The sequence below is a fragment of the Alnus glutinosa genome, chromosome 11 (genome assembly GCF_958979055.1).
Source record: "Alnus glutinosa chromosome 11, dhAlnGlut1.1, whole genome shotgun sequence".
In the NCBI taxonomy this organism is placed as follows: domain Eukaryota; kingdom Viridiplantae; phylum Streptophyta; class Magnoliopsida; order Fagales; family Betulaceae; genus Alnus; species Alnus glutinosa.
The window spans coordinates 5,944,168-5,961,667 of NC_084896.1; the positions used below are offsets into that span (position 1 = coordinate 5,944,168).

At 43.9% G+C, this 17,500-nt stretch overlaps 1 protein-coding gene across 1 annotated transcript; it reads left to right on the forward strand.

Moving 5' to 3' along the window:
- Nucleotides 1–1,177: 1,177 nt before the first annotated feature.
- On the forward strand, nucleotides 1,178–16,014 carry LOC133882379 (uncharacterized). Its single transcript, XM_062321531.1, has 4 exons — nucleotides 1,178–1,747; nucleotides 2,069–2,410; nucleotides 15,283–15,409; nucleotides 15,722–16,014. The coding sequence occupies exons 2-4, from the start codon at nucleotides 2,229–2,231 to the stop codon at nucleotides 15,926–15,928; spliced, it is 516 nt and encodes a 171-aa protein (XP_062177515.1). The 5' UTR covers nucleotides 1,178–1,747; nucleotides 2,069–2,228; the 3' UTR covers nucleotides 15,929–16,014.
- Nucleotides 16,015–17,500: the final 1,486 nt, after the last annotated feature.

Here is a 17,500-nt window from a genome sequence, read left to right on the forward strand (position 1 = left end):
TTAAGACAACATTACAAATATGGTGATAGTTTGATGGAAATAAATATAGTTTTCTGTTTTCCCAAATAATGCCATAGATAGATAAAAGATGATAGTCAAAGACAAATTAGTAATCAAAATGTTGATAAGAGGTCAGAGGAAGTGAGAATAAGTAAATGCTATAAACTATATATTTTTATCTTATAATATTGACGTGATAGTTTCGCTCAACTTTTGGATTAATCATTGTTAAAGGTTGGTCAGGACTGTCACGTCAGCATTGTAGAAAAGTAGTGGAATAGAAATTTAGTTTTTATTATTACTTAAGTGAGAATACGTAGAGAAAAATTAAATGGGTCTTGGGGTTAAAAAGAGACACTAGAAATAAAGCTTATCATGATGGCATTATTTCGAATGCTCTTATCATATCCACTACAATTAACAAGATTGTGCTAGAGCACTATTCTGCGTGGACAACCAAATATGATAAAACTCCTGAAGTCTAGAATAGTCATTCTCCTCCCTATTTTAAGATAAACTATGATACTGCTATTAAAACTACTTTTTCTACTCAAGCTGCAGTCCGCAGAGACTCTACTGGTTCTATTAATCAAGTGTATCTCCCCTATTAGCTCACCTTGCTTTGCTCTTTATGGTGAGGCTAGTGCTACTCTTCTGGTTGCTCGTTTGGCAGTTTCGTTAGGGTTATCTTCTTTTATCTTAGAGGGTGATTCTCTCAATGTCACAATGAAGCTTCAACATCCAGCAATTACTACAGATTGGTGAATTGCATCAACCATCTCCAACATTCACTCCACCATCTTACCAACAGTTAGCTAGAAAGCTAGTTATATTAACCGAAGTGCAAACTTCTGTACCCACCATGTGGTAAATTAGGTTACAACCATAATTCATTTTGACTGCATTCCCATTATTTCTCTTTTATCCATATATTTTCCTCCATGTATTAGAAAAATACTTTCCCTCCACCTTCTTTATTCTTTAAGTCTGCCTTTTCTTTTGTTTTTTTACAACGTACCTAAGAAAAGGAAAAAAAAAATAATATTAGGGGCGTGTTTGGCAATCAATTCTCCAGACGCTTTATCGCCTTTTTTTTTTTTCACATTATCTACGGTAAACCCATGTGACAACTCTGTTAAAGTCTCCTCTCCTGCCACGCTCAGTTTGAAATTTTTTCCCGTTGATTTTTTCGTTCCTCCCGGTCAGCCTCATATTTTCTCTCACGCTTCAGCCTTTCGGATTCCCTCTTCTGAAAATTTGTAATGAGCTCGTCAAAGTGAGGAAATCGTCAAAATCAGCTGAGCTTCAGAGTGAACCTAGTTCCTGTTTCAAGTGAACCTAGTTCTTAGCCGCACAACCCATCCCCTTCCCGGCCCCTGCGTCCCGTCACAACCTAGTTCAAGTGAACCTAGTCATATATCCATCTTTCTTTTTTCTCGGAATCGTTCGATTTTCGTAGAAACAGAGGCCAAAAGCAATAATTTAATTTGTTCGGGTTCTTCGCTGGACTAACATTTCTGATGCGCACGGGCCCCGATTGGAGTTGAATTCCATGCTCTGATCCTCGAGAGTCAGAACGCAATCGGGCGGTGCTGTTGAATCCACGCACATGGCGTCAGCGCCGAATGTGGGTCTCCTCGATGCGTATTTCCGTCGGGCCGATTTGGACCGCAATGGTCGTATCAGTGGGGCCGAAGCCGTTGGCTTCTTCCAAGGCTCCGGTTTACACAAGCAGGTTCTTGCCCAGGTAACGCTCTCTCTCTCTTTCTCTATGTGTGTTTGATTTAATTTGATTTGGTAGTGCTATGGATAGGATTGATTAGGAGTTTTAGTCTTTGATAGTACATGAGAATAGTGATTTCAGTATTTATTCAATGACAATGATCATTCACATTTTGGTACTGCCCATTTGTCAATGATGTAATGCAGTATGGTTGTGGCTGTAAACCAGAGGTGATAATGGTTTTATATATGATGCATGCGGTGGTTCTGTGACTTCGGTCCTTAAGAATCTTGAATGGGGGGATGTAATATTTGTGTTGGCTTATGCATAATTTTCAATTTTCAGGCTTCACTTTTGTCAAGGATCTTACCCTTGATGTCCAAAACGTCATGGCACCTCCAAAGAGAAATTTAAATCAGTTAAGAATGAGAAGGCCTCCACAGCGGAGAGGCCAACAGCTGCTTCTTCACCTTATGCTGATACTAAGTCGGAAAAGCCTCAGATTATGGATGAACAGGCTGTTGAAAATGGATCAGCATATAACAAAGGTGAAGATGACTTGGCAAAAAGTGCTCCTAGTAGTCCAGCGATGAGGAGTGCTATTGAAAGTCCAAGAGAATTTCCAGATTCTAACTTATTCATGGCTTTAGGCGCAGATGCCTCACCCCGTGATAAAGATTATCAAAGGTATTCTTCTAGGATTTCTATATTATAGTTTTCATGTAGTAAATTTTACTTGGTTGGCACCTCTTCATGCAAGAAACATGGTTTCGACATTATCGAAGATGTATTTTTCGTTTTGATTTGTCCATAGAGATTTGTATTTGTTTCTTTTGAAGTTATTATTCCCTCATTCCTTGTTGATTCATGATGCATTTTACTCAACAATGTATCATATTTTTCTTATCAATAATGGATGTATGTCAACTATTGGTAGCATAAATGTTTTTTTTTTTTTAAAAAAAAAAAAAAAAAATGCTAGACCATTTCTTTCAATAACATTTATTTAGAGAAGGATCAAAATTTCCCTCCAAACTGGGTTGGAGGTCCAACCCAGTCTAATAAATTGTCATCTCTCCCTTTATCACGTGCTTCTCACACATTCCTTTAATATTCTTAACAGAGTCCCTCTTCTGTTATCTTTTTCTAACTTTTAAAAATTCCATCTCTCTCAAATATTGTACCAAGAGTTTCTCCTCAGGCATTCATCTCCCTTCTATCTCTCTCAGACATGGTCTGAGATTCATCTCCCTTGTCTCTCAAACATGTTCGCTAGTGCATTCACACAAATCACTTTGGTCGGTTGTGATTTGTTTCCCCTTAAAATAAAAGAACAAAAACAGAAAAAAGAGTAAGGCCCCCCTGTGTCATCCCCTCCCCTGTTTTTGCAAGCCAAAGCCCCCTCCCCCGTCGTCTCCCCTGCAGTGCCACAACGCTGAGAGAGAGAGAGAGCTGAAAATCTGTGGTGTTTGAGAGTGAAGTTGTTCGAAGAGGAAGAGGCAAAAGATAACCAAGGTAAATTTTTTAGAGATTTGTTCATATTCCTTTTTTTATTATTATTATTATTATGACGAGGAACTCCTAAGGCAGAGCTATTTCGTACACCCATCCTTGTCGGATAAACTTCGGATCTATGCATAGCACCCTCTCCACACGAATCTGGTAATAATCCGGCTTCGCTGGCAGGCTGGCCTCAAAGAATTGTTTGCATCCAAGGGGATTCAAACCTTAGACCTAATGGAAATGCCACCAAGACCAAAGCCTTAACCACTTGAGCCAACCCCTTGGGGTTAATATTTGTTCATATTCTTGCAAGCCCATTCAATTTAAAGTTTAGTTTTTCTGTTTCGATGGTGAATTTTTTTAGTCCAAGATTTCATTTTGGGTTGTGGGCGTTTTGAGTAGGTGATAGAAATGCGTCGAATTTTGGTTCTGTGTTGAAAGAATTCTTGGTGGGTAGCAGTTTGGTTGAGGTGGTGGCTGGGTTAGTTGGGTTTTGTTTTGGGTTGAGGCTGAATGAGTGGTGATCTGTCTAGGATGTTGATTTTCAATGCAAGGAAGGGATTGTGGTTTTTTGGTGACCAATTGAGGGCAGTTTTCTTTGGGTTAGTTTTGATATTGGCTGAATGGCCAAACTTTTTGAGGGGCTTCGGCTGATGTTCAGCCGTGTGTGGAGGAGCTGATTTTTTATTGGGATTTTGTTTGTTTGAGATGTTTAGTAGTTTGATTTTTGTGGAATCGACTGGATGTTGTTTTCCTTTGGGGATTTTGTGTTGATGCTGCCGAAAATGTTGAGGGGAAAGAAAATTGATTTTTGGGTTGGGTTTCGGTTTTTGTTGTTTGCATTGTTTTTGGCTTTCTCGGTAAATTTTTTAGACCTTGTTTGAGAGAGAAGGGAGATGAATGCCCGAGGAGAGAGCCTTGAACTCGTCTGTGTATTTGAGAAAAAAGGAATTGTAGACGTTAGAAGGAGTTGATGGAGCAGGGATTGTCACAGCCTTCCCAGGGAGTAAGGGTAAAGGCTGAATCTTGAAGAAGAGAAGTCAAGTAGAGAGAAGGAGTTGAGTTGAAGCTAAAGTGATAAGGACAGGTGGCAGCATTTCTGAGTTCCTGCGGTGAGAGATGCGGTCCAGCTGGGGGATTTTAGAAGACTATGAAACGGTGTGTTTAAGCTATGCGGTGCGTTTTGGGCTAAGGGGGAAAGTGTCGTTTAATGCTTTGAGCCTGTCGTTTTAGTCAGTAATTTAGGAGTGTCGTTTTGTGAAAAGGGTTATGCGTTTTGTAAGGGATAGTATATAAGTCCCATCTATCAGTAGGAATGGCTATCTATTGAATTGTGAGGTTTCTCTTGGAGGCTGGCAACCTAGAATTGTGCCGAGTTTATGTTTGTGATTCTGTTATCCAATCCTACTACAATTTTCCTTCATCTTTCTTCTCAAATTTTCGTAAATTTCCCAAAACAGTAAACAATTTGTCACAAATTGGTATCAAAGCCAGGTTCTTAGTCTATGAAAACAAGATCCCAAGCTATGGCGGAAGAAACACAACAATTGCGAGACCTCCGGGGACATGTGAACCACCTACAGGCGAGTATGGCAAACATGGCGTCTAAGGCCAATCTGCACAGTCTGACGACTAAGGCGGATCAGCTGGAGACTAGGCTCACTGACTTACAGCTGGAGATGCGACAGATGTTTCAGTCACTGTTGAGTACCCGAGCTGGGACCGGTGGGGGTCACCAAGACTCGGGCGGGCAGGGCGACAATGCCAACCACTATTTCACTGGCGGAGGATCCTATTCTCATGAAGGATCTACCTCTAACGATGGCTTCAAACCTAAGACAGTCAAGTTGGGATTTCCGAGGTTCGAAGGTGAGGACCTGGAAACTTGGTGTTGCCAGGCGGAGCAATTCTTTGACTACTACAACACCCCCGATGCTCAGCGATTATTCATCTCCTCTTTCCATATGGAGGGACGAGCTATGGTCTGGTTCCAAGAACTTAAGGCTAGTAAGTGTGTCGGCAATTAGGAGGAATTTGTTCGGGCCATCCAGATTCGATTCGGCAGGGGGGCGTACGATGATCCAATGGAAACTCTCTCTAAATTGAAGCAGGACGGCTCTCTAGAAGATTACAAGACTAAGTTTGATACCTTAGCTCTTAAGGTTCAACGATTACCCGAGGAACATAAACTGAGCTACTTCTTGGGTGGATTGAAGGGCGAGATCCGACTCCCTGTGCACATGTTTAATCCCAAAAGCTTGGTGGATGCTTATTCACTGGCTCGGATCCAGGAGGAATGTGTAATGAATTTTGCAAAGAATTCCAGGATGGGGTGGCGCTCAGCACAATTCTCTCGGACACAAAAGGGTTTTTCTGTGGACATACCCGTGGGGGTGGACAAGGGCAATGGGTTCCCTAACACTAGGGGTAACCAGCGAGCCCCATATCAGCCTCATGTAGTACCTCCACTGGGGGTGGGACCAACTAGAACAGAGAGCAACCGCTCGAGTCAAGCCTTGGTCCCTGTGCAAAAAATCACACAGGCTCAAATGGAGGAACGGAGGAGGAAAGGCCTATGCTACTTGTGCAACTCCAAATGAACCCGGGGCCACGTCTGCCAGGTACCTAAACTCTTCCTTATAGAAATGGTGGATAAAGAGGACGGTAAGGCAGTGATTGCCGAGCCACCGGGGGAGGAGGACCCCGGAGAGTTCTTCTTGGAAGAATTTCCTGAGATTTCATTACACGCAATAACCGGAACCCCAAGTCCTAAAACTATGAGAATTGTTGGGTTCATCAAGACTAACCGAATCATTATCCTAATTGATAGTGGCAGCACCCACAATTTTGTTGACACAAATTTGGCTGCTACACTGGGGATTAATCCTATGAGGCACGATGGGATTATGGTAAAAATTGCCAATGGTCAAGAGATCGCTAGCCCGTGCAGAAGCCGGGAGGTGGAAGTTCGCATGCAGGGTCAAGTCTTTAGGACTGATCTGTTCATCCTACCCTTAGCCGGCTGTGATGCAGTCTTAGGCATCCAGTGGCTCCGGACCCTAGGACCCATCCTATGGGACTTTACCGAACTGAAGATGGAATTTCTCCATGAAGGGGTTAACTGTACTTTACAAGGGCTAAAACAGGGTCCTTCCATGAGCTAGGAAGATGGTGATTCCTTCAATCTGCCAAAACATGAGCAGCGAGGACTGCTGTTGCAGTTAGTTGGTCAACATGGCAGCACCTCTACCCGAGACAGCCAGTCTCATATATGTATTGATCAGCCACTGCTCCCTGCACCCGTGGCAACCATCCTTAAGGATTATGAAGATGTTTTCCAAGAGCCCAAGGGATTACCCCCCCCCATAGGGCTCAGGACCATTCTATCACACTGCACGAGGGGGCCCAACCGGTTTCAGTGAGACCTTACCAGTACCCATTCTACCAAAAGGAAGAGATAGAGAAAATAGTTCAAGAGCTGCTGGACTCAGGGGTGATCCAACCTAGCCACAACCCGTTTTCTTTTCCAGTCCTGTTAGTAAGGAAGGCAGATGGCACATGGAGGATGTGTATGGACTACAGGGCTTTTAACAAGGTAACCGTCAAGGATAAGTTCCCAATACCGGTGGTGGATGAGTTATTGGATGAACTATGGGGTGCACAAATTTTTTCTAAACTTGACTTGAGGTCCGGGTACCACCAAATCAGAGTAGTTAAAGCGGATGTTCCTAAGACAGCCTTTAGGACCCATTCTGGCCACTACGAATTTTTGGTGATGCCCTTTGGGCTCACCAATGCCTCTTCGACCTTCCAGAGCCTTATGAACACCATTTTTAAGCCCTTCTTGTGGAAGTTCATGTTAAGGATATAATGGTCAACACACAAACCCTAGCAGCCGCCACACAAATCCTAGATCAATCAGCCGTGAATCAAGGCAATCCTCTCCAACAATCACACACTCGGATACTCTCTCCATATAAAACCTACAGCTAGCATTATTCTCTTGCAACTTTCCTATTGTACCTCAACGGCTATATTACCATATCTACCTTCCTAGAATAGAATGATTCTTACCTTATGTAAATGACAGTGTACACGACACACATATACTTGTAAATCCTTATAAATATAGATCAATACTAAACCCTAAGCATTAAGTGCTTAAGGCTCTTTTCCTAGTTTTATATTAAGTTTACATGGTATCAGAGCCTACCAACAGCCAACGCTCATCCATGGCCACTCCTACCGCCGCCGCTCCTCCTACCTCAGATCTCATGCCCAATGTCACCCAACTTGGAAGCATCAAATTAGAAGGTCCTAATTATCTCGGATGGGTTGCTCAATTTCAACCAATCTTGTGTGGTTATGAACTCCAAGGTCTACTGGATGGATCAGATCCATGCCCCCCGAAACTCATTACCAATACAGATGGTAATGGTGAAATTCCGAATCCAGCCTATGTTTCAAGGCTGCGAAGAGATCAGCAACTGCTGAATCTTATTATCTGCTCTCTTGCTCCTCCATTGGTACCTTCGATGTACGGTTTAAAAACATCGCAGCTTGCCTGGAGCAGTTTGGCAACACGGTTTGCAGCACAATCAAAGTCCAGAATTTCCCATCTCAAGCGCCAGTTACAACGCTTGCAGCAGGGGAACAAAACTTGCACTGAATACCTCAGCCAAGCCAAAACTTGGTCTGACGAACTTTCAGCAGTGGGAAAACCCGTTGAAGATGATGATCTCATCTCCTATGTTATCAATGGTATTAATCCTATCTACAACTCTTTTGTTACTGCCTTTACTTTACGTGATCGTGAAACCACCTTTCATGACTTCCAATCTGAATTGTTAAGCCATGAAATTCTCCTTCAAAATCAGCAGCAAACTCTTAACCCTGAAGCAGGATCCTTTGCCCTTCATGTCAATCGCTTTCGACCACCCCAGCAACCCAACAATTTTCATAGTCCTCCTCCCAACTTTCGTCCCAGCCCCAACAACTTCAGGAAACCAAAACCCTTCCCCCGTCCCCCTGGTCAATTCCGCCAGTCAACCCCTCCTAATCACTACTCCCCAAGACATCCAACTCCACCCTTACCCAATACCTCTTTTGGCAATCACCCCACCAATGGTGCTACTCAGCCCCCGCGTCAGTACTCTCCTTGCCAAATCTGTGGCAAAACCAGCCACCGTGCCCTAGACTGTTATCATCGCATGGACTACGCCTACCAAGGCCGTCACCCACCAATGCAACTTGCTGCCATGACTGCTCAGACTAATGAAGAGTTCACTAATCAAGAATGGCTTGCCGACTCCGGTGCCAACACACATATCACAGCCGACTCATCTCTCCTCACAGAATCACAACCGTTTGATGGCTCCGAAACTGTTGGCGTCGGTAATGGCACAGGTTTGCTTATTCACAACACCGGTTCTTCTATTGTTCAATCCCCTAATTCTGCATCCTCTAAACTTCTTCTCTCACAAATTTTACATTGCCCGGCTGCTTCTGCCAATTTACTTTCTATTAACAAATTCTGTAAAGACAACAAATGCTGGTTTGCTCTAACTGATATTGATTTTACTGTGAAGGACAATTTGACAGGGAAAATTCTGCTCCACGGACCCAGTGAAAATGGGTTGTACCCCATCCGGTTGCACCCTCACTCCTTGAATAAAGCATCCGGGTTCACTGCCCTCCTTGGTGTCAAAACCACTGACATGGTTTGGCATCAACGATTGGGACACCCCTCTCTCTCTATTTTACAGCATCTGTTTCGTCATCAGCATCTTCCTCTTCTCGGTTCAGTCAATCAGTCCACTGTGTGTGAATGTTGTCAACTTGGCAAGTCTAAACAACTTCCGTTTTCAGAGTCCATTAGAAGTTCTTCGAGTCCTTTAGAAGTAATCCACTCCGATGTATGGACCTCTCCGGTTCCATCACTGAGTGGATGCAAATTTTATGTTTTGTTTATTGATGAATACAGCCGGTTTACTTGGTTGTATCCTATTATGAATAAAAGTGAAGTTTTTCAGTGCTTTATTAAATTTAAATTACTTGTTGAAAATCTATTCTCCACTACTATTAAATATTTTCAAACTGATAATGGTGGAGAATATATCTCCACCACCTTCAAACAATTCTTGGACCAAAATGGCATTTTTCACCGACTCACATGTCCACACACCTCTCAGCAAAATGGTATTGCTGAGAGAAAACATAGACACATAGTTGAAACCGGCTTGACCCTCCTTGCTCAATCCGGTTTACCCTCTAAATACTGGGTAGACTCCTTCCTTACCTCAATTTTTCTTATCAATCGTCTGCCCTCACCAGTCACAAACAACACTTCCCCTTTCTTCAAACTATTTAATAAAGAACCTGACTACACACTGCTCCGTGCCTTTGGTTGCCTCTGTTATCCCCTGCTTCGTCCCTATGCTGCTCATAAACTATCCTTCAGAAGCAAGCCCTGCATATTTATCGGCTATGGTGCCAACCAACGTGGCTACCGGTGTCTCGACCCTCACTCTCATAAAATATACCTTTCCCGCAATGTTGTCTTCGATGAGACCAAATTTCCAGCCAAAACACCATCTCTCTCTCACGGGTCCTGTAAAATCACTACAGCCCCCAATACTCCCGTCTTCTTCCAACCTGCTGCTCTTTTCCCCCCACCCTCTTCCCCTATTCCGTCTTCTCTTTCTACTGCTCTCCCTTCACCTACATCTTCACCTCCTGATCCTACACACTACACTTCCACTCCCCTGTCTCCCTCCGCATCTCCATCCCCAGCATCCCCTACATCTCTATCTCTACCATCATTCCCCACCCCAGCACCTCTCCCCTCCTCCCCCACCCCCACTCCCGCACCTCTCCCCTCCCCTATCTTCCCTCCTCCTCTCCCTACCCACCTAGTAGCCCCTAGCAACCGTCCTATCACCCGATCCCAAACCGGATCCTCCAAACCTCGAACTTATCCTAACTTCACCACATTTCATGCTACCAAACATCCTCTACTCACCTATACCTCTGTCGTCCTTCCACCCGAACCTTCAACATACCGTCAAGCTGCATCCCAACCTGAATGGGTTGCTGCTATGACTGCTGAATTCCAAGCACTCCTCTCTAACAACACTTGGTCTCTTTGTCCCCGCCCTTCCCACCAACATGTTGTCCGCAACAAATGGGTCTACAAGCTCAAACAGAAACAAGATGGCAGCATTGACCGTTACAAAGCTCGTCTCGTCGCCAAAGGATTTGATCAACTTTCTGGAATTGACTACCATGACACCTTTAGCCCAGTCATAAAATCTCCCACCATTCGGTTACTCATTGCCTTAGCCGTTCAGTTTGATTGGAACATCACACAACTGGATGTCTCCAATGCTTTCCTTCACGGCTACCTTGATGAAGATGTCTTTATGGAACAGCCTCAAGGGTTCCAAAACCCTCAGTTCCCTACTTATGTGTGCAAGCTGCATAAAGCTCTCTATGGGCTCAAACAAGCTCCCCGGGCTTGGTTCACCCGGCTCTCTACTTCTCTCTTAGAAATTGGATTTTCTACTTCTCATGCTGATCCTTCTCTTTTTACTTTTCACACTAACGGCTCTCACATCTTTCTCTTAGTGTATGTCGATGATATTATTATCACAGGTAACAATAACGCCTCCATGCAATCGGTTATAGGCAAACTCCAACTTGACTTTGCCATGAAGGACCTTGGCTCTCTTTCCTACTTCCTTGGCATTCAAACCACCCGGGACTCTACTGGCATACACCTCCGGCAATCCAAATACATTCAGGACCTTCTCCACCGTGCTGGCATGATTGACTCCAAGCCATACCGCAGCCCCTGCCTCTCTGGTTCCAAGATGTCCAAGAATGATGGTGAACCCCTTCCCAACCCTTCTGATTATCGACAACTCGTTGGGGCCCTCCAATATGCTACTCTCACGCGCCCGGACATTGCCTATTCAGTGAATCAACTCTGCCAGCACATGCAAGCTCCCACCTCCGTGCACTGGACAGCAGCTAAAAGAGTTCTTCGTTACCTCAAAGGCACCCTCGATTTTGGCCTCCTTTATACCAAAGGCTCCTTCACCCTCCACGGCTTCTGTGACTCCGATTGGGCTGGCAACCCTGACGATCGCCGCTCCACCACTGGCTATGGCATCTTCTTTGGTTCCAACCTCATCTCCTGGTCCGCTAAGAAACAAACTGTCGTCTCCAGATCCAGCACCGAAGCCGAGTACCGTGCCATGGCTATCACTACTGCTGACCTTTATTGGCTCCGCATGCTCTTCAAAGAACTACAGCTTCCCTTGCCATCTCCTCCCACAATTTGGTGTGATAACTCCGGCGCCCTTGCCATTGCCTCCAATCCGGTCTCTCATGCCCGCACCAAGCACATTGAAGTTGATGTCCACTTTATCCGGGACAAGGTTCTCAACAAAGACATTCAGCTCCGCTACCTCTCCACCATTGACCAGCTTGCCGACATCTTCACCAAAGGCCTCCCGGCCGATCGCTTCTGCTTCTTGCGTGACAAACTTCCGGTCGTCCCTCCCCTCAGTTTGCGGGGGGGTGTTAAGGATATAATGGTCAACACACAAACCCTAGCAGCCGCCACACAAATCCTAGATCAATCAGCCGTGAATCAAGGCAATCCTCTCCAACAATCACACACTCGGATACTCTCTCCATATAAAACCTACAGCTAGCATTATTCTCTTGCAACTTTCCTATTGTACCTCAACGGCTATATTACCATATCTACCTTCCTAGAATAGAATGATTCTTACCTTATGTAAATGACAGTGTACACGACACACATATACTTGTAAATCCTTATAAATATAGATCAATACTAAACCCTAAGCATTAAGTGCTTAAGGCTCTTTTCCTAGTTTTATATTAAGTTTACAGTTCATCTTGGTCTTTTTTTATGACATCCTTATCTACAGCCCCAATATGGAACAACACTTACTGCACCTCACCCAAACCTTGGATCTCTTAAGACAGCACCACTTATTTGCCAAGATGACTAAGTGCTGGTTCGGGTGTTTAGAAGTGGAGTATTTGGGTCATGTGGTTTCTGCTTAAGGAGTATGTGCTGACTCGGGAAAGATTAAAGCCATGGTGGATTGGCCTCACCTTAAAACCATCAAGGCCTCGAGGGGTTTTCTAGGGTTGACAGGGTACTATCGGAAATTCATTAAGGGGTACGGTTCCATAGCCGCCCCACTGACGGCCATGCTAAAGAAGAACTCCTCTACTAGGACGGAACAGGCTCAGGAAGCATTCCAAACTCTGAAGGTTGTCGTTACTCAGGCACCGGTCCTAGCACCCCCAAACATTGCTCAGCCCTTTCTCATAGAGTGCGATGCAAGTGGTGTAGGCATTGGGGCAGTCCTTATGCAAGGTGGCCGGCCAATTGCCTTTCTCAGTAAGGCACTCAAGGGCAAGGCTTTACACATGTCCACGTACGAGAAGGAACTATTTGCCCTAGTCACCGCCATCCAAAAGTGGAGGCCCTACTTGTTGGGACAGTCCTTTGTAGTTCAAACTGACCAACAAAGTCTAAAATTTCTGCTGGAACAGAAGGTGGGAACCCCATTCCAAAAAAAAATGGATAACAAAATTACTCGGGTACGATTTTGTGGTGGAGTACAAAAAAGGAGCTGCAAACAGGGTGGCTGATGCCCTGTCACGAAAGGAAGGTTGGGAGGAAGAGCTTTCACTCTCCCTTCTCTCTATACCTACTGCTACGTGGGTGGAAGATCTCAAACAGCAATATGTGGAAGATGAAGAGCTCCACCAACTGCTGGAAAAGTGGCGGAACAATGAATTGGATACCCGCAGGTATTCTTTCCGAGATGGGCTGTTACTCTACCAGCACACGATCTTACTTGGGAAATCACCCCTAATCAAGAACCAGGTGTTACTCTATGTCCACAGTGACCCTACTGCAGGGCACTCCGGGTATGATAGGACTTTGCAAAGGGCCAAGCGAGATTTCTATTAGAAAGGAATACGAAAGGAGATCAAAAAATTTATAAGAGAGTGTGATGTGTGTCAACAAAACAAGTATGAAAATATCTTGCCTCCGGGGTTACTACAGCCCCTTCCTATCCCAACTCGGGTGTGGACGGACATCACAATGGACTTTGTGGAAGGGCTTCCTCTCTCCCAAGGTCACTCTGTAATTCTGGTTGTGGTGGACCGCTATCCAAAGGCAGTCACTTCATCTCTCTTTCCCACCCTTACACAGCGACCAAGGTGGCGCAATTATTCATCCAAAACATTTTCAAGCTGCATGGCATGCCCCAATCGATCATTTCTGATCAAGATCTTGCTTCACCAGCGCCTTTTGGCGAGAGTTGTTTCGCCTACAGGGTACCACCCTCAAGTTCAGTACAAGCTACCATTTGCAGACAGATGGGCAGTCCGAGATCGTGAACAAATGCCTAGAAACCTACCTCCGCTGTTTTGTACAGGACAACCCTAAAACTTGGACCCAATGGCTACCCTGGGCCGAGTATTGCTACAACACCTCTTGGCACTCCTCGATCAAAATGACTCCCTATGAGGCCATTTATGGCGTACCCCCGCCTAGACTCCTGAGCTATATTCCCGGTACTACCCTAGTGGAGGCGGTAGATGAAGTGCTCTGGAATCGGGAGCAAATCCTCACCCTCCTCCGAGAGAATATAAAACATGCACAGCAAAGGATGAAACGATACACAGATCTACGGAGGACTGAAAGGGAATTGGATATAGGGCAGATGGTTTACCTGCGGCTACAGCTGTACCGGCAATCAACAGTGGCGTACCGCCGTGCCCTAAAGCTCTCCCCCCGCTTCTATGGCCCCTTCCGTGTCGTCCACAAGATCGGAAAGGTCGCCTATGAGCTGGATTTGCCGCCGGAGGTGCGGATCCACCGTGTTCCATGTCTCACAGTTGAAGCCGAAACTGGGATCCTTGTCCTCCGCTTTGCCCAAATTGCCACCTGTGGATTCCAATGGCGTCCTCTGCCTGGACCCAGTTGAGATCCTCGATCGCCGCTCTCGACCGAAAAACAATCGGCCCCTCATCGAACTATTGGTCTGTTGGGATGGCCAGAGTGCCGATGACGCGACTTGGGAGGAGTTCCACACCCTCCGGGACGCCTACCCACACCTTGTGGGCAAGGTGTTTTGAATCGGGGGAGTATTGTCACAGCCTTCCCAGGGAGTAAGGGTAAAGGCTGAATCTTGAAGAAGAGAAGTCAAGTAGAGAGAAGGAGTTGAGTTGAAGCTGAAGTGATAAGGACAGGTGGACCGCATCTCTCACCGCAGGAACTCAGAAATGCTGCCACCTGTCCTTATCACTTCAGCTTCAACTCAACTCCTTCTCTCTACTTGACTTCTCTTCTTCAAGATTCAGCCTTTACCCTTACTTCCTACGAAATTTTTGTCCTTTAGAGAGAGGGGGGAGAAAAGAAAAGAAAACCTATCATGTCTGATCTCAGAACCTAACCTGCATTCTTTTTCACATCTGTTTGTCCTTACGTGGACTTTATCTTTGGGCAACTCTGCTGGTCTAGTTTTAGTATTCATTTCAAATTACCGCACTACAATTCCATATGTTCTCGAGATCCTTTGTCCTTTAATCGTGATACCTCAAACTTATCACATTACCTTGTGATTCACACATCTCATCATCATTGGTGGTATATAGCTTATGTTTTATTTATTTCTAATGATTGCTGTAAACGGTGACATCCAGAAGTACATATGGGTGAAGCACATATGCATGAGATGACTGCGCTCATGTCTGCATAAATGATATTCTCATATTCAATACCTCATTTTCACGTCAAATGGTAATTACTTAAGTTCTTGAAAAGTCATTGATCTGTTCTTTTGTTGCCCCTTCTATGCTTTAAGTTTAGTAGCCCCTTTAAAACACCAATTTATGTCTTGGTTAAATTGAAATGTTTTATCTTGGTTGGCCCCTTCACTTGATGTAATCTGTATAATCTATATACCTATGTTTAAATGATACATTTTGTGCAGTGATCATGGTGGCACTGGGTCTCTGTTTTCTGGTGATGAGAGTTGTGATGAACCACCTTGGGGAACTTATGACACTAATGATGATGTTGACTCAGTGTGGGGCTTTAATGCAACCAGTACTTCCAAGGTATGCAAATTCTACACCATATTTATTGAATACTCTATTTAACACACAACTTGTCATGCAAGGACATGGGGATGTATACAGAAGCTCCCACCATATATTCCTTAAAAAAGTTATAGCTTGATGTACTTTTGCATTATTTTTTCCTTTACTCTTGATAGGCAGCAACTCAACTGGTAGTACAAAAAGTTTTTATTCTACAGCCTTGTCAATAGAAGCTGTTGAACTTTATGTTTTGGTCATTAGTATGCTGGGTTGTTAGTCAATATGCTGATTTAAAACTGCCATGTCTAACATAGATCATTAATTGCGTAGGAAACCGATCAAGAAAGAAATGGAGATAACTTTTTCTTTGGATCTGAGGACTTTGGTCTGAACCCTATCAGAACGGGAGCTCCAAACTTTGGTCTAGACCCTGCATTTAGTTTCGATGATTCCGTTCCTAGCACGCCACTCTTCAGTTCAAACAATTCCCCGCCTAAGTACGACGCACCAGGGCCCTCTTTCGACAACTTTTTATAACAGCTAGACAGAGTTAACTACCAAAACATTATTATACACACACAAAGTTAAATATGATCAATTGGCATAAAGAACCAAGTTTAGCACACTTGAGCTCATTGGCTTGTAAAACCAGCTTTTCAGCTACAAAACTCGCGTCTGGCAGATTACTAACTGGTAATATGGAAAAGATCATGTTCCAATAATTAAACCACATCTTAGAGGTTTATAGACACATATATGCACCCACTACAAACAATTACACCATTGCAACAAAGAGAAAATACAACAAAAACTTCCTTATACAGAAGGTACAAAAACTAACAGCTAACGACAAGATCTGTAAGACCCACTTTTGAAGCCTGTCGAGGATGAACAGTAACAGCTTTTTATCCGGTTAAGGCGTTGAGGGTCCCGAATCCAACTGACCCCCTGCACACAATCAGACACATAATCACCAAATTAAAACAAAAAGAGCTCCTTTTTTCCTTTTCTAAGCAAATGGGTGTCAGATTATTAGCAAACCTAGGTGGGTATTTGTGGGGTTTGCACCAGAGATCGACTTGTCGCCCTGCAAAAAATAGAATCATAACCAGTGACGAAAACAGTAAGCAAACATATTTATTTTCCATAGTGGGCAATGAAGGAGAACTCAAAGAAGCTGCGAAAAGGCAAAGTAGGCTGCAATTCAAAGCATCAAAAAAGGGAAAATACAGTTACAAACTGTGAAAAACAATTATTAGATAAGGAAAAGACAAATTTACACTTTTTTATATCAGATTTGACAGTCATATCATTATTAGGGTCGAGTAAATAAAGACACAGATTAAATTCCCCAAAAAACCACCCAATAAGAATTATAGAAATACATAAAATTCAATTCCATAGATTTGCCAAGTCAAACGCTTTTCACTGAAATTATAGAAGCCAAAGAAAGAGCTAAGTCCAAATGGGTGCGAAACTCAAGGAGTTTTCAAATTACGTCAACGTATTATTCCGCCGAAAAAATTTAATTATCCAAATCAAACAAAAAAAAAACCCCTAATTTGGCGGTTTCAACCGCGAAAATCGTTTTCTCATACAAAATCATCGAGAAATTCGATACCTTTGCACAGTCCCCAAGCCCAGATCCATTCTGTTATGATCCTAAATAATTGGAAATAATAATATAGCACTTCGAGGGGCTAATCCTCCACACACATAAGTACACGGCTATATGATTAGACTCCAAATCGTCCTCTTCTCATTAATGTCCAGGTTTGTTAAATACAAGAAATAACATTACTGAAGGAATAACATAACTGCTACAGAAAGCGGGTTGCTCCCCACTAACACACAACTGCCTAACTTCTACTAACTGAAACATAACCTGACCCACTACTCTACTGGGCTACAACAGCCCAGTTTCATGTTCTAGGAACATGCAGAGTAGGAATAGGGAACTGCAAATTACAATATAAATGTAAAAGACACTAACAACCTTATAAACACCCTTGATTACAATAATGCCCCTGACCCAGCTGGTATGCACTCCCATCTGCCTGCTGCGTAGTAGAAGACGTGACATTCATCTAGCTTCTTGATCCCTGGTAT

Coding starts and splice junctions, on each gene's coding strand:
- LOC133882379 (XM_062321531.1), top strand. CDS start 2,229: ATGGATGAACAGGCTGTTGAAAATGGATCAGCATATAACAAAGGTGAA. Junction 2,411..15,282: donor CGTGATAAAGATTATCAAAG/GTATTCTTCTAG, acceptor CATTTTGTGCAG/TGATCATGGTGGCACTGGGT. Junction 15,410..15,721: donor ATGCAACCAGTACTTCCAAG/GTATGCAAATTC, acceptor TTAATTGCGTAG/GAAACCGATCAAGAAAGAAA.